General features: G+C 37.8%; 1 protein-coding gene across 7 annotated transcripts in view; it reads left to right on the top strand.

Moving 5' to 3' along the window:
• The window catches only part of WDPCP (WD repeat containing planar cell polarity effector), a 147,364-nt gene that overhangs the window by 90,786 nt on the left and 39,667 nt on the right, over positions 1-16,911 (top strand). For 4 of the 7 annotated variants that reach the window (XM_017818976.1, XM_017818975.1, XM_017818977.1 and 1 more), the window contains exons 14-15: positions 10,667-10,730; positions 16,800-16,902. In XM_017818976.1, coding sequence (XP_017674465.1) covers positions 10,667-10,730; positions 16,800-16,902 — 167 coding nt within the window. The remainder of the gene's footprint in view (positions 1-10,666; positions 10,731-16,799; positions 16,903-16,911) is intronic. The other 3 variants (XR_001875494.1, XR_001875495.1, XM_017818978.1) reach the window with 1 other exon arrangement.

Below are 16,911 nucleotides of genomic sequence, written 5' to 3'. Positions count from 1 at the left end.
TCAGCAATAGTCAATTGTCCAATAACTGGATGTAGTGTCTTGGGGGTGCACTTCACCTCTCATGACTTAATGTTGTATTTTTTATATGTCTCACATGCTCATCTAGTCTTGCTCTGTAGTTAGTATAAAGACATGGGCACCCAAAGGTTGAGTAATCCCATCGAAGGGAGATCTCTAAGATAAGCGTGAAGAATCAAACGTCAGTGCCTATCCCTATCAATTAACTATAAAAGAAGCCTCCCTAATTAGCTTAAATTAGCCATGTAAAGGTAAGCTGTTTGAAGATAAATGGAATGATTTGCACTGTAAATGTCTAGCTCCTATATCACATTATTACTGGCCAGTTAACAGAAAAATCTTAGATGCTCAGATGGTTTCTGTAATGGAAGGAGAGAGGTACAAAGGCAAGCAAAATATATATAAAGAAAGGTTTACAAAAAGCAGATAGGCATGCCAATCTCTTTAAAAATCTCCTTTTGACCAACTGGCCAAGATAGGAAAGAATGGAGATGTTTCTTAGTTTACACTGGTAAGTACTGAAGTATCAGTAAGAGAGATTATACTAGAGATAGATAAACAGTAATATATGACCAGGACTAGGTAAAATTAATTCAAAACTTCTAGAGGTAGACAAGCATAAAACATCTGAAATACACACTGTGGTGTATAACCTGTTATTTAGAATGACCTTAGCACCTCAGGACAGGAACATGGAAAATATTAAGTCAGTTTTCAAAACATCCTGGAGAGACCTTGAAGAACTATAGCCCTGTAAGTCCAGACTCTGTACCGGTGAAATTAGTAGAAACTATATTTTAAAAATAATGTGAACATACAGACAAATAACGTTGTACTGGGGGAGAGTCAGCAGGATTTATGTAAAGGCAAGTCATGTCTTAAAACTCAGAATTCTTTGATGTCGGCAATCATGTCAGTAATAGATATCCAGCTGCTACTGATGAAAGTTTGACCATTGAAGACCTTTTTGGAAGGTCTCCCACCAAAATGTCTTAAAGAAGCTAAGCTGCCACAGGATGAGAGGAAAGCTTCCCTTTCATAGATAAGTAATTCATTAAAAGGTAAGAAACAGAGTAAGAGTAAATGGTCAGTCGTCATGGAGGTCACCAATGGAAATTATAAGCATAGCAGATCTATACTTATAAGTAGCCTGGCAAAGGAGCAAATAGTGAGGTGCTAGCATTTGCTAATGATACTAAATTATTAACACCAGTGAAGATATGACCTGCTGTGAAGAACAGCAAAAGGGCTTCACAGGATTCAGTGCCATAGTGTCAAAATTGAAGATAAAATTAAATATAAGTAAATTCAAAGTGAAGCACATGGTGTGTGTGACTCCAAACTTCATGTATAAAATGATACAGTCTGAGCTCAATATTATTCTGGAAGAAGAATTTTGGTCTTAGAACTCTACAACTATAAAATACTCAGTTCATTGCTCAGCAGAAGTACAAAAAGCAAATTGCCTGCTAGGAATTCTTAGAAAAGGACTAGACAACAAAACAGTGAACTTCAGTTCACCTGAATTTTGTGTGTAGTTTTGGCGTCCCATAATCTGTAAAAGGATATAGTAGAACTCAGAAAGGTTTAGGAAGGGCAGCCAGGATGATTAAAGGCATGAAACAGTTTTAGTGAAAGGAATGACTAAATAGACTAGAACTCCTCAACCTAAAGAAGAGGCAGCTGAGATAGAGATCTATTAAATTGTGAGTGTTAGGGAGAGAGGAGCTCAGCAAATGACTACTCATTGCTGCTTCTAATACAAAAACTAGAGGTCATCAAGCAAAGCTAACACGTGGCAGTTTCAAAATACAGTGATTCTTCACGTAACATGTAATTAAAATATGAACCTCCTTACCACAGGATGTTGTGGATGATAAAATTGTATGTGAGTTCAAAGGCAAGGTTCAGAGAAGAGAAATTCACTGAGGAACGCCAGCCTAGAAACCACCTCTGGCTCAGCAAATCCCTGAATCACAAATTGTTGGAGACTAGGAGACTACTTAGGGAAGTATCACCATTTGTTTGCCCTGTTCTTATATTCCCTCCTTGGCGCCCAGCTGATGGCAAGGGATTAGGTCAGGTGTACCTTTGTTCGGAGCAAAATGGCTCTTTTACGTTCTGTGTTCTTGGACACGATGCTGTGCAGAAAAAGCATGTCATACTCAGTTGTTTTCCATTTGGTCCCTCAAAAATGTGCCAAAATTCATACAAAGTTTCAGAGAATTGCTTGTCTGTCTTTCCTGTGGCTGTATTTGCTGTAATTGAGTCGTTGTGTGTGGGAATTTCATGACCATTACCACTGCATTATTTTATTACAAAGAAATAATTTGGCTATTGACAAACCTCGGTAGAAAAAGTAAATGTACTCTAATGGATCTGTAACTCAGCAAATGATTCAAAATTTGGCCCTGCACCATGATTCTGTGAGTAGATATTTATCTTCAGGCAACCAGCTTTAGAAAATATTGAGGTAATGTGTTTTCTCTGAGAAGTCTTAGCACTAAAAAAACGCATCTTATCCAATGTCAGGCATGAGGGAGAATTGGCCTTGTTCCTCATGGAAAGTCAAGGAGGAAGAAGGTCTGTTCATCTTAACTTTAATACCAAATTTCCATCTGCTGCAGTTGGAAATTGCAGAGATATCACACGTATACAATAGGGATTTATTATAGAGGCAGCAACTCATCCTTAGCCACAGCGATGATACTGGGCCTCTGTTATATAGCTGTCTTTAGTGTGTAGACATGCTGATATGTTTGCTCAATAAAACCCAGCTTTCAAGACATACTGTTAAGTTTACATGATCACCAGAGTGAGAGGGATAAAGCTGGAAAAGAAGAAAAGCAGAAGCGAATTAATGCAATAAAGGCTAGGATTTAACAGACAGGGTTGAGTAAAATAAATGTGAAACAACAGGTGTCACTGACTCTTATCAGCATTTTTAATTAACACCTGTTTTTAGCCCAGAGTACTTTGGAAGAGTATGTTGGAGTGTGTCTGTATTTAAAGATAAAGATAGACTGTTGAGGAGTTCCTAAGTAGTGAGAGGTTGGAGGAATGAAGAGATTTGGGGGTGGGGGGAGCCTGTGTTTGCTGGGTGGGTGTCAGTTGCAGCTTAGAGAAACCTGAAGGAAAGCCACTATGATAAAGTTGCAAGGTAGGGAAATAGTGCTATGGCAACAAAATATATTCTCTTCAAGGAAAATGAGTATGAAAAAGGAAAAAAGGAGTGTAGAAAATTCAAAGGAAGGACAGATTACAAGAAAAGACGGAATCTAGTTTAAAAAGAAATAAGTTTTAATAGTTTCAATTTATATATTAATATTTTATTATAGTAATAAATTTCTGTTATCCAGACTTTTCTAGCATCTACTGTGGAAAATCTCAGAGGACTTGACAGATATGAAAGAGTTTTGATATGGAAGAATTCTGACTCACAGTAGGAAAAGATTGCTGTTGCTTCCAACAGCCCTATTCTTCAGTGGTCTGTCCTACAAGAACCCAGGCTAAAGTGATTGACCAACATCACATGGAAAGTGTGTGACATAAATGTTCACAAAATCAGGATCTTTAAACTAATATTTATTTGGTGTAGGTATGAGGCAGTTCTAGAATGTTAAACTGGTTCTGGTTAATTTGAGCAAATAAACAACGTATCTTTCTTTATACCTAAACCCACTACCTTTTCTAGAATATTTCATATATCTAGACTATTTCTTGCTAAATATGTACTTTCAGGGTTTAAAAGATCCCTTATTATTAAACTAATTCGTTCAAAAACTAACTTGGTTCACTTGAATATCTGACTCAAAACATAGAAAGCCTGTCCTGAGAAGAAGCATGTGTGTTTAAGAGAGTCACCTGAACTATTTCACACAAAAGTACATATAGGTTTCCTAGAGCAGAATATCACCCTGGAAGATAGGAATCACAGGGTAAGATTATTAACTTCTTTTTTATGTTCAGTTTTGGAATGACTTCAAGATTCACATCCAGTTACAGCCCTCAAGGGCTTTCTATGGTCAGAGAGTCATACTGTCTGGCTCCCCTTATTAGCTTTCTCTTTCCTCCTATTTTTTTAATTTGGTTTGCTTGTTTGTTTTCTTGCTTCATACCAGAGGGTACTCTTTGATGTGAAGGGCATTCAGTTCTATGCCCAAAAATCTATTAAGTTATAGGTGGATTTCCTTTAGGTCAGAGATATGTAGTTTGGCAGTATCCTTCAAGTAACAGAAATTTTGGGTGCCTTGAGATAGCTGTATTTTGTATTTGTATATTGGATTTTCTCATGGTTATTCACTAACTCTTACCTGAGACCTATTTGTGTATGACCTTTGAAAGGTTCCATAAGGGATTTCTTTTTAAACAAGTCACTCAGGCCCCAAATCCAGCACTTCACTTAACATGCCCATATTTAGGGCCTACAGAAAATTATAGGTCATAAACTCATACATTAATGCTTTGCTAAATCTGGGCCTGAAGGGATGTATAGATTATACCTGGACAACTTTAAGAGCTCCTGCATCTAAAAAACAATTTAGGAGATTATCCCCTTGACTCACATACATATAGACCCGGTGGCTGTTTCTCCATTAGCCTTTGGTGCTCTGCAGCACTTTCTCTTGGTCAGCTTGAGTGTATCTTAGAAGGTAAAAAGGTTTGTGTGTCCTGTTCAAAAGAGCTCATAACCTAAAATCCCAGTAGCATAATAGCAGGGGCTTGGCAAAATAATACTACCAAGCATCTCAGAGGTTCCAATGCATGCATTGATCCTTCTGCCACTTCCCTACTAACTTACAGAATCAGTGGTGAATCTCAACCAATTTAACAGAGGGTAGAAGTCTCAGAAATAAGCAAATGCTTGCAAGTTTTGTGAAAATCAGCAACCAGTTAGGGTTAAATAGAGTGCAGGAGGTTATCTCTGTCCCAGAAAAGCTACAGTGAAAGTTCAGCAGATAGATGTTCTGCCAATCAAGAGGTGCACTGCTTAACACCAAACAGTGTCCCCATTGCTCCAGCCATTGCTGGGAGGGAGATGAGGATACCCTGCTGGGAAAAGGACAGTGTATTGTCCAGAGTATGTTTTGGCAGGGTACCTTGGGAAGAGGAAGAGTTGTTGTGCTGAGGCTGTGTAAGAGAAAGCGTAAGATGGGTTCATTGGAGAGTTCCTGGTCTTCAGGCAGAATTCAGTTTCCTACAACTATATTATTTAAAATAGAGTATCCTACTGAACTCATTAGGGTGAAATCATATCAGGTTTTGGTTGACTTTTGCTTAAAGTGTTTTGGTTTGGTTTCTTTTCTTATGAAATGTAAGATCTTGATGTATTTATTCCTCTCCAGGAACTCTAAGTACGAGTTTTTCAGCATTCACTATAAAATGCAGAATATAAGTCTTTGACTAATACTATACTTTATACATGACAGATTACAAGCATTCTAAGTCATCAGAATTTTCCAAAAATTTACTTCCAAATATTTCATTAAAGTTCAATAGAATTTCAGTGTTGTCACTGTAAGGATGCGCTGAAGTTACATCGTCTGTACCTGGCTTCATAACACATCCCTATGTTTCATGTGAAATGTGGGAGTCTTTAAGCCCTGGTTTTGTAAATGGACTCTGAAGCTGTATTCTGATCTGCAGCTACATGCCTAAAGCAGTGGTGTTATGTTCAACAGCTTGTTGAAAACCAATCTGTCCCCGTTTAAAAATCAACCACTTAGCAACCTAGCCACGCACTTTTTGCGTTCTTTAACTTGATAATCTCTAATTATTCTGGCTCTGAATTCCAGTGAAATGGGGTTCAGAGTAATTTTATGGATGTCATTCTTTATTTTAATATTGTCTAATTTAAAAGAAAAATATTTCAGATAACAACAACATATTTTGAGGGGAAAAAAAAGAATGAAAACCATTTCTGTTCCAAAAATTGCTGATATGAGAATTTATGGGGAAACAGCTCCTTTTATGAATAATTATTATTATTGAGTTTAAGAAATGGGCAAGATGCCTAGAAATTGAATGAAAGAATGAGCTATTAAATTGAAATATTAAATGAAATAACTGAATTAAAAGTGATCATGTAAACCCAGCAGTAAGTGTTGGGAGCTGTAGCTGATTGAACATATTTTCATCATCTGTTTTGTATGCTGAAATACAATTACTTGATGTAAGTAAACACTTGATTGATATTCTGAATACTTTAAAATCTGCATATGCATCATGGAATACTGAACAATTAAAACTTAATTTCAGTGTAGTTTGATTACATGTAAATTTTATCAATATTCATTTTTTCCTGTTCCGTTTGCTCGGTGTATATTTAATATCCACTTTTTGAATGTGTATCACTCTTGATTGGACTGTGAGATGAGGAGGACTCTGAAATTTCTTCCATTAAAAAGGATTGCCTTATAAATATTATTTGTGCCACAGCTCTTCCCCTGCAGATTATTTTCTAAATGTTGTGTACTCTTATTGAAGACAAGGAAAAAAACTGCTGCAGCCCTCCTTTATCAGCCCAGCACAAGGAATATGCTTACATGGTCGATGAGCATGTCTAAGAAGGCTTGTTGGTTGTAACTAGTCCCTAAAGAAATGTTTCCATCTTTTCTGCACTATATTTCTTGCTTGCATGAGCTCCCTTTCCCTTCCTTTCCTCCTCCCTCCAAATGATTTTTTTTTCTGGTTCCTGGAGGTCTTTCGAGGCATTTTAATTTTATGGCTAAATATTGCAAGTATTTTCGAGTTGACCATTTTCAGCACGAAAAATGTATCTCTGTCTTTAAGTGACCACATTCAATTTAGCTGTTGTGGAATACATATGACATATATTTGTAGAACCTCTCATAAAAACCAAAGAGACTTCTTTTCCCTTCTCTGCAGGCTGCAATCCATGCATATTGTTTCAACCAACAGTATTTAAAATTGCTTTATTTCTGGACATCCAACAGGAAGAAACCCTGGCCATTTGATTCTCTTTTTATTTATGACAGTGAACAGGATAGCCTCTCCAAAGTTACAGATAACATATTTTTTTACTACTTATATATTTTATTTAAAAATAGAAGGCTTTCCTGGCATCTTGTCAGTTAAGTCACATCCCAAAATACAGGCAGACATCAGGTCTGCCACTTCACTGAGGAAGGCGGGTTTGGATTCTTCTCTACCTTGACCATTTTTGACCTGCATGACCTCTGTCATACCACTCACATTTCCCCTTGATTTCCTTGTCCACACTAATAGCCACTTTTTATATTTTTGTAGAATACAGAGAAACATTGCATACGTGAATACAATAGCAGCATTATTTTATTACATGAGAATTTGAAGTTAATATTGTATCTACTAAATGGCTTGCAGGGGGATGTTTTCCTGTATGTCCTACATAGTTAATTGCAGTTTGAGGGTTTTAATCTTGAAGGTCATATTTCTGTTGCCTGTCACTTTGACCAAATGAGTGGCTGAACTTCTTGGTTTGTAGGTGGATTTCCTTATCTCTCTTTTTCAAGAGACATATAAGTCTTGATTGCTGGAGTTATTGTGAAACAAGCAGTTGCAAGGTGGAGGAAGGGGTGGGAAGACACCAGGGCCCTGTAGATTCCATTTTAGAAAGCAAATATTGTGCCTTGTGATTGTGGCACAAGAACAAAAGGGAGAGTGTTTTGCTTGGGTTTTTTTTCTTTTTTTGAGGAGCTGATAAACTATAAGTGAGTGTGCTAACAACAGCAAGAGGTCTTCCCACGACAAAACATGCTTTATAAAACAGACATGATTGGCTTGAGGTTGGTCTCATGCTATATAGACCTCTCTCTAATGATTCCTGTAGATGAAAACCAACACAACTTTCATACCAAAGAGATTCAAAATAACCATTATCTTCTAGTAAAGCTGGGTTAAAAAACCCTGGACATTCTTGACTGATTTAATACTGTTTGCCTTAGTAATGCAAACTTGTCACTTGTCTTTAAAACCTTCACTTTATTTTAAAGTAATTCCTTTTATAATAAATTATGAAGTAACTGGGACTGTTACTTCCAGTTCTTGGTTTGTGAAGAGCATTTCTAGATACTCTTTATTCCCCCTTTTTTTCTTTGGTACAGATCTGAAAATATTGAGCTAACTTCACAGTTTTATGAATAGGGTCCATAATGGGACTGAAGTATGTATGTTGATTAAAGGGAAAAAAATTGAAATCTTTGTGAAACTATAAAGAAATGACAGCTAAGGCTGTTCTGCTGTAAAATCAAATGAAAAAGTTACTTTACATTTTTTGGTTGCAGACATTTTTGCCTTTGCTAAAGCAAATGTCATTCAGATAGTCTGTATATAGTGATAACTTTGGGAAAACAAAATAATGATAGACATTCTTTTTAGCTGGTCGTATAGCTGGTTTCTGTTTGGTTTCCAATTTCCCCTCTAACTACTAAGAATGTGTATTTAATCTGTAATGAGAAAAAAAAAAGTGCCAGAAAAAAATATATACATGATAGCTGTTCAAGATAAACATATTATAACGTGTACTTATTTGTCTTAATTAAAGCATAGCTTCAGAAGCAGCATTTCAACACTACATATTTTAGTGGAAAAACCCTCATAGGAATCATGCTGAAAAGCTTCAAACACCTATGATAAAATGGGGGTGCACTGCCTGCTTCCTAGTGATCAAGAGGTTAACTTTAATTCATCCCCTCCCCTCCCTTAAACTGGTTCTGTGAGGAGAGCTGCAAATTAGTACTTGGAAGACACAGCAGGGAGATTAGCTCTAGGGAGGAAAGGACTCCCCACTCCAGCTCTTAGGAACCTCACCTGGAGAGTGCATTTCCTTTTCTACTTAAGCTAACATATTATGCCTTCTTGTCACGAATGTTATTCCTTGAAGGAAAAGTCCTCTCTGGTTCTATCTTGCAATCTGCTGAATCATTCCAAATGTGCGGTGGAAGGGAGCGATAAGGCTGTAACAAGAGGGAGGCAGAAAACCGCTGAGGCTTTTGCCAGAAACAGGAATCCCGGCATGGTGCCTCTTATGGGACTCCTTTACCCACCAAGGGGAAGGAGGATTCCCATCTTTCCTCTTCTTCACGCCGTCCTGAGGAGGAGCTACATCACTGCCCACTGATTCCTAAGATACCACCAAGGCACAGAACTGTATAAATTCTGGTATCTGTGTCATGCTGCCTGACAATATTCATTTGGCAAACACAGACCCTGAGAAATCACAATGCTGCTTTTTGCCCCAGTCATCTCCTTCCTAAACTTCAAGTATCTACAACTGATACACTGTTGACATATAACAGGTGAAAAGGGGGAAAATTTACCAGTAATGGGAAAAATAGAGAAATCATTTTACATGAAATCAATCTTTTACCTCCCAAATGAAATAACACTGGGGTATTTTGTTGTTTTGCATTTCCAAAAATAATCCCCAAATCTATTTTCATAGGTAATTTTAAACAGTTAAAAGTGGGAAATAGAAGAAAATGTGTACAAATAAAATCACTTTCTCACAGTATATTGTCACATAATAATTATCTACATCTAGTATAAGAGAAACATTAGCCCAGTGCAGAATTTCCCATTGGGATTGGCGTTTGCCAGTGCCATGTTGTGCATATATATCCTCAGAAATCTTCTGATGGATGGCTTGTTTCCTTCCACTTCTATGGAATTCCAAAGGATTGCAAGCAACAGGATATGTACAGCCTTGCACAGTATGTCCATCCCATGTGGGTATTTGCTGTAATTCCCAGGAGATTGTGTGTGGTGTCTGGGTGGGAAGAAGGTGTCAGTCTGTCACCACAAATGGAAAGAGCTGTTCTTCAGCAAGCTCTCAACACACCAAAGGAATGGTCTCAGTGTGCCATGGAACAGCCCTCCTGGCTTAACTATGAAGTTCCACATCCACACTGCCCCTTCCTACTCCACTGCATCTCTATGTGGTGCTGAGGTGGCGCCTTCTAGAGCACATCCAGGAGTAATTTTTGCTTGTGATTTTTGCTCTTTTCCCGCTAATTTTACCTCATTGACACAATCTTCTTCACCACAGAATCTCAGAAAACTCTCAGGAGTCTGTGCCAGTACTGGGCTAAGGTAGTTATGAGACAAAACAGGGTCACCCCCTACCTTTTCAGTCCCTAAGGACTGAAAGTCATCTTTAGGATGACTTGACTGGATTATCATCTTCAGAAAGCTGTATTGAGGGGTCTGCAAGGCCAAAACTCAATACAAATTTCTACAGGGACCTCCAAAGTCATGTGAGATTTGGGATTAGTACTTTCTGTAGAGGATTTTGAGGTTCCTACCAGCATTGTTGGGGATACCATTTATCTATGTTGTGGCTGGTATCTTTGTAAAGGATTGATTCGTAATGATCTACAGTTCGGCTCCCTTCAGACACGACGAGATCTGATGGGACTCAACACTGAACATAACACTTCCTGAAGGTTTTAAACAATGAAGAAGACTAAGAGGTAGCCACTGTCCTACCTCACAGTTTTGCAATCTGAATATGAGCCTATCGAGTTTCCCCAATAAAGCTTTAGCATCTCTTTTTATGATTATTGCAGGACTTCGTCTGTCCATTGGCAGTATTCGATGCAGCTCTTAAATTAACCTCAGCAAGTGACATGTTTCCTTTTTCTTTCAGGTATCAAAGGTTTGAAAAAGCGTTTCTGCTTGCTGTTGACATAGGGGCTCGGGACCTGTTTATGGTGAGTCATTTCTGGAGACAGAGGCTGTTGTCAGGATGTTAAAATGGTTCTGTGTCATTTGCAGTCTTGGACAAATACTGAAGACAGAACTTTTCTACCTGCTTTGCCCTTTGCCATCATGGAACTCATCAGTAGGGATTAAGTATCTTTAGAGTAATTGACATATTCCCCAGCATGGCCTACAGGCCATCCTTTATTTTTCAGGAATTATTGTATATGTTTTTTAACTTTAACCTTCTCTGTCTGACCTGACGTGGGTGAATGTCATCTTCATTCTAATAAGTTTATACATTTCTAATGTGTTCCTTTAAGTCCAACTGCTGTGTCCTGGACACAAGAGCTGTCCATATCCTGGGGATCCTGAATGCTCTTAGTTTGTCTCTTAGGGTTTTGTGAAAAGGGACAAATTATGAACGCCTCTGCTGGTACTTTTAAAACAACAAAGCTCAGCAGCATCAACACAAGGGTTTTAACATTTTATGCACTCTCTGCCCCCTCCCATTTAATTAGCTACAAAAGTAAAATTAACCAGCTCTTAAAAGGTCCTCTGTGTGAGCTCTGCAGGAGGTTCTTGTTTTATAAGATCGTGCACCGCAATGTCACAGTGAGGTCAGATGGACAAAGCCAATCGTGCTCTCCTAGTCTCTCAGCATGTTGCTGCTCCACAGCTGATTTCATTGTTTTCAAAGAAACAATAGGAAAGGGCTTGTTGAAAAAAAAGCCCTTTGAACGATTCGTTTGCTTGACTCTTTTGCATAATGAAGACATTCTGTTGTTTAAATTAAGCTTTGACACTTGATGTTAATATCATTTATCCCATTAAGTCACTTGCCCTGCTAGTTTGATCTTGATATTTAAATTGTATGTTAAATTACACAATTAAATCCTGCTTTTAGGGGTTATGAAAATTCCCTTCTAATTATATAAAAAGTTGTGTGAACCTTTTGATGTTTTTTTCATGGCTCTAATCATCTGGCTTGTTCCATCTAATTAGAAAGATGTGAATACTGCGATAAACTTTCCTAAGTATGCATCAAAAGAATGTGATGGAAATGTCAGACTTTTAGGAAATTCATTACATGGTCTGTGTTTACTCTCCTCGATTTTTCCTCTTTTTAGATCGTCTTTTTTCTTTTCTCTTTTTATTGAACATAACCTCCTCAGTACAGATTTTATACCTAATCATGCTAAACACTGCCACAACTACTTATAAGATTCAGACTGTAGGATGTTTGGAGCAGCTTTTTATTGAGGGCTCTCCCACTGTACAGATAATAAATTCTCCCTAATTTTAGCCATGCTGGCAGAATAAATGACCCCTCATTTGGCATACCATCTAAAGGGCCCTCTTTCATATGACTGAGAGCATTTCCTACATGATCTTTTTCTCTTTCCTTCCCTCTGCTGGCAGCAGGATTGAGGGAGGACCTCTGTCCCGGGGCAGGGCGGGGGACACCAGTGTTGGGTCATGAGATGGGTGCACAGCTGCTAACAAGAGGGAGGGACTGTCAGTACTAGCTCCGCAGGTGATATCATGTTCTGCTCTCAACAAAAAGGTTCTCCAGCTTTTTTCAAGAGGAGGTTCAATGTTCACCAAGAAATTAACTCTATCCTTTCCTACTCTTTCTTTTTCCTTTCGTCTCTCAACACCTACTCTTCATTTCCCATCCTACCAATGCCCTTCATCATAAATATATACTTCCAAAGAGTTTCCCCTGGCTTATGTTACTGTGAGATCAAAACCAGTTCTTTAATGTCCTTGTTCTGCTTGCATTGCCTTTGAGATTCCTCATAGTTTCCCCTAAATTATGCAACAAGCAGCCCGCATACCTGCCTCCTCTAGGGAAATGTCCTTTTACTAATTCCTTTTCTAAGTAAGTTATAATGAACAAACTTTGCAATAAGCTAACAGTGGCACTACTGCAAGACCACTAAGTACAGGACTCAAGAAGCTGAAACATGCATAGGTCATTACAAGTATTTATTTGTGCTATGGTAGTTTCTAGGGAATTTGGTTTCATTGTGCTTAATACTGTGAAAATTAGATAGCCTGTTCCTTGAAACCTTACAGTCCTTCTAGGTATTAATATAACAATATTAATATTAATATAACAAGACTACTGCTAAGCAAGGTTTGTACATCCCTCACTTCTGCTTAATACTGAATGATTCCTGTGTATTGTTTATATAAATCAAAATGCAATTAATAACATACAACTTGACTTTACATATGTTTAAATCCTTTTAATCCATTTTTAAAATCTCAGATGGCTCTAGGAGTCACATCACCTTATTCCAGTTAATTAATAGAATTTCAAGAAGAAATAGTAGTCTAAATAAAGACATCTGATGACAAAGGCAAAATGAGAAAGAAACAAATCTGTTTATTAAAGGAGAACAGAGAAGCAATAAAAAAGGAAGGATAGAGAAGAGCAGATATAACATAGGCTGAGGCAGATGCAAACATTGAACAGCTGTCATCTGAGACTTCTGAGAAAATGTCCTGTATCTTGGAGAATTTATCCTGAGCATGTCTTTCTCCAAACAGGGCTCTGCAGCATTCCCATTATTTGTTTTGAAATTATCGCAGAGAAGTTTGAGGAAATGCTATCTGAGGGCTAGTTTCTTTCATAGAAATGAAAAAGAAAAAAAAAACTTAGAAGTTAGTCCTATGGCTATAGCATCACTGGTATGATGCCATAACAAGACAAAGATACACTGCTGTGTCTCTCCACAAGCTTTACCCTCATGTCACATCTAAGTCCATCAATTAATATCATCTCCTACAAAGTTCAATAAAAAAATAAAACTGAAAGGGCCATAATATCATGAACAACAGCTCCATTTATTGGACAGTGACTGATCCAATCTGTGACAGAAAAGATCAAGCAGTGGAAAGGTTGTTAGCTTGAAATCCTTTTATAGTACGTTCCAGCTCTCAGCTGCTGAAAATTCAAAAGGCCATCCCACGTACCAAAGGTAGCAGAAAAAAGTGCAAGGAAAAGACACTTTAATAAAACTGTCAGATCTTGGGTGATACACAGATGAGGGAAGTGCATGCTTCGAAGAAATGTTGGAGTGTTGCCCAGAAATATCCTATAGACAAATGCACATCAGTGTTTCAAATGACTTCTGCTCACCAACGGCCAGCTCTGTGAGTCACAAAGGTGAGGGTAAAAAAAGGAAGTAGTCCAAAAAGTAAGCAAACTGTTAAATGATAAAATACAGCCCTTTCAGCAAGCTCCCAGTAAGCAGCTGGAAATTGTTTTTATTGTCACCATTGTTTTTGAGAAGGATGTGATCTTTGGACTGATAAATTCTTAGGTAATTGTGTGAAAAAAAAATCTTTCATGAATGTTCAGGTAATTTAATTGTCTTTTTTCTGTCATTCTTTAAACCACCTTGTAATCTGGTGTTCCTTCTTTCTCTTTTTTAATTTTCTAGTTTAGTTCTACTCACAGAGTCATAAATTCATAGAAAAATCTAATTTTGCTTGTTTATTTGAATGAGAAACACCTAAATTTAATCTGAAATGGTCTAATTAGGAGATTTTATTTTGGTAATCTTTTCTTTCTAAAGCTTGTTTAGAGAGGAGATAAAAGCAACTTTTTTTTTAATTCTTCTTCCTGACAGCAACTTGAGGAATAACAAAGAAAGCCACTTAGCAACCTACTGCTAACCTTTATTTCTTACAAGGCCCCTGTTAGTCAATGATGGATATGTGGCATCTTTACATTTCTTTACCCAAAACAGAAAACAGGCAAAACCAAGGTCTGAAATACCAGCTGCTTTGACACACACGGAATGCACAGCTTCTTTGCTGACAGAACTTCTTCATTTTCCGCAGCTGTTTCCATCTTCTCCCCAAGTTTATTATTTAAAGTTACATGGAGGTGTGCAATACTTCTCATAGTTTAAACTACAAAAAGACAGTCATTAAGCGTTGTCAGAATGTATTTTAAGTGTCTGCCTGTACATTCAAATCTCTATAAGTTCAGACTTGTCCAAGAGCCCTTGGGTTTTCTATTGTTATCTTAATAAATAAGCTGACAATATCTGCTGTTTAATCTTCATAGAAGTCATACCTTGCTACTCAGGCCCTTTTCTCCCAACAACCATGTTAGACCTACTAAGAGAGGAAATACAGAGTTCGCCACAAGTTCGTAACTCATTACTTTGCTCCAAGACACTTGCACATTTTTTAAGTCACACCTGTGTTTGTGATGAGAAAAAGCTGCTGTCTCCTGCAGACTGTGGAGATCCTGAAAGTCAGGTCCAGGCTTTCTTGCATAATCAGTCTCAATTTCCCTAACGTTCTCAGTTTGGGTCTTTTTTTTTTGTTTTTTTAATTTTTTATTGCTATTATTAAATGAGGGGTTAATAAGGGCAGCACATCTTTCTGCTAACACTATTACTCTCACTTTTTTCATATAACTTCTCTCTGTAGACTAAAGTCACTTTTCTTGTAAGAATTTCCGTCATATTGATGAAAATGGCAGTAAATTCACACCAAGAAGGACAGTTTCACCTGAAATCTTCTGCATTACTGAGAATATAGTTGCTTTTATGGTATGCAGAGGTCAATATTTCCAGCAAATACTCCTTTCCCCTTTAAATTCCTGCATGCAGATGGATTGCAGAACAAAGGAATGACTCAAATCTCTGGATACCAAATGGCATTTTCAGCAATGAAGTGCGGGGAAAAAAAAAATTGCCAACTGTTCTTGGATTACTCTCACTTTCTGTGTCACAGTTCATGCACAGAGCAGCATGACGCCAAATGAGAAGGGGATTAATTATCTCTTTATTAATGGTCAAGGATGAAACTTTACTTCAATGGCCAAAACCAGGGGCAGTGAGACTGTAATTTGTCAGCAGGAATATATTCTTGAACAAATAGTGCTCTATGTAGTACTGGTGGTTTTCACCTCAAATATTAATATGAAATAAAAAACCTTGACTTTTGACAAGGTCATGTAGGGATAGCACAAGGGGAAATGGCTTTAAACTGTAAGAGGGCAGGTTTAGGTCAGATATTAGGAAGAAATTCTTCCCTGAAAGGGTGATGAGGCTCTGGCACAGGTTGCCCAGGGAAGCCCCATCCCTGGAAGTGTTCAAGGCCCCGTTGGATAGGGCTTGGAGTAACTTGATCTAGTGGAAAGTGTCCCTACCCATGGCAGGGGATCGGAACAAGATGATCTTTAAGGCCCCTTCCAATCCAAACCATTCTATAATTATATATAATGATACATCCCTGCTGCAGCCCTCTGATTTTTAACCCTAAATGAAGGAGTAGATTCAGAGTATTAACAGCTATTCATGCTAGACAGCAACATTTTTGGAAGGCCCCTTGTTGTCCAGGAGTGACTCAGGAATCATGTCAGCTGGGTGGATGTTAAAACCATTGAGCTGCTACTGTTGCTCTTATTACCTCCAATATCAGCCCGAGGAGGACCACCATCACCTTACTCAAAGAACAGTGAGTGAACATGACAGTCTTCAAACAAAAATTAGTGCCTACAGATCTTTACCCCAAAACTCATGTACCAGGTGGAAACCTTCGAATCATAGAATCATTAAGATTGGAAAAGACCCCTAAGATCATCAAGTCCAACTGTTAACCCATTACCAACAGGTCCACCACTAATCCATGTCTCTAAGCACCACATCTACTTTTAACACGTTTCAAATACAGGCTGTCAGCCAGAAGAGTTCAATACTTGAGGTCTGGTTTACACAGAGCCACCTCCTGTCAACCCTCTTTTAATTCGTGTTGCACCAACAGACTTTACTTCAAAAGTAGTTAGGTTTCTTTCATACCCTCAGTCAATAGCTTCACTTTTATTAGTGTGTGATTGGTCAGTGTTTTATTCATTGCTGTATTCAACAGCACAAGTAAGATAATAAATTTGTATTGGGCAGGAATTAAAACGTAATGGTAGGTTCATCAGTTCCATCTGTGTTTGTGATCTAAGTAATAAAAGAACCTCTTTCTTTCAAAATCCCTTTTGTTGCTCCTATTGAGATTCATTTTAGATTAATCTCTTTTTTTCTGCTTTATTTCCAAAGGACATCCATTACCTTGCACTAGATAAGGGTGAATTGGCACTAGCTGAAGTGGCAAAGAGAAAGGCTAATGACATTGATACAGAATCAATAACTACTGGAATTGGTAAGAATT

Source organism: Lepidothrix coronata, unplaced genomic scaffold, assembly GCF_001604755.1.
Source record: "Lepidothrix coronata isolate B3197 unplaced genomic scaffold, Lepidothrix_coronata-1.0 Scaffold71, whole genome shotgun sequence".
Lineage (NCBI taxonomy): Eukaryota > Metazoa > Chordata > Aves > Passeriformes > Pipridae > Lepidothrix > Lepidothrix coronata.
Note: the sequence above shows the minus strand (reverse complement) of the source record. Positions and strands in the feature narration are given on the sequence as shown.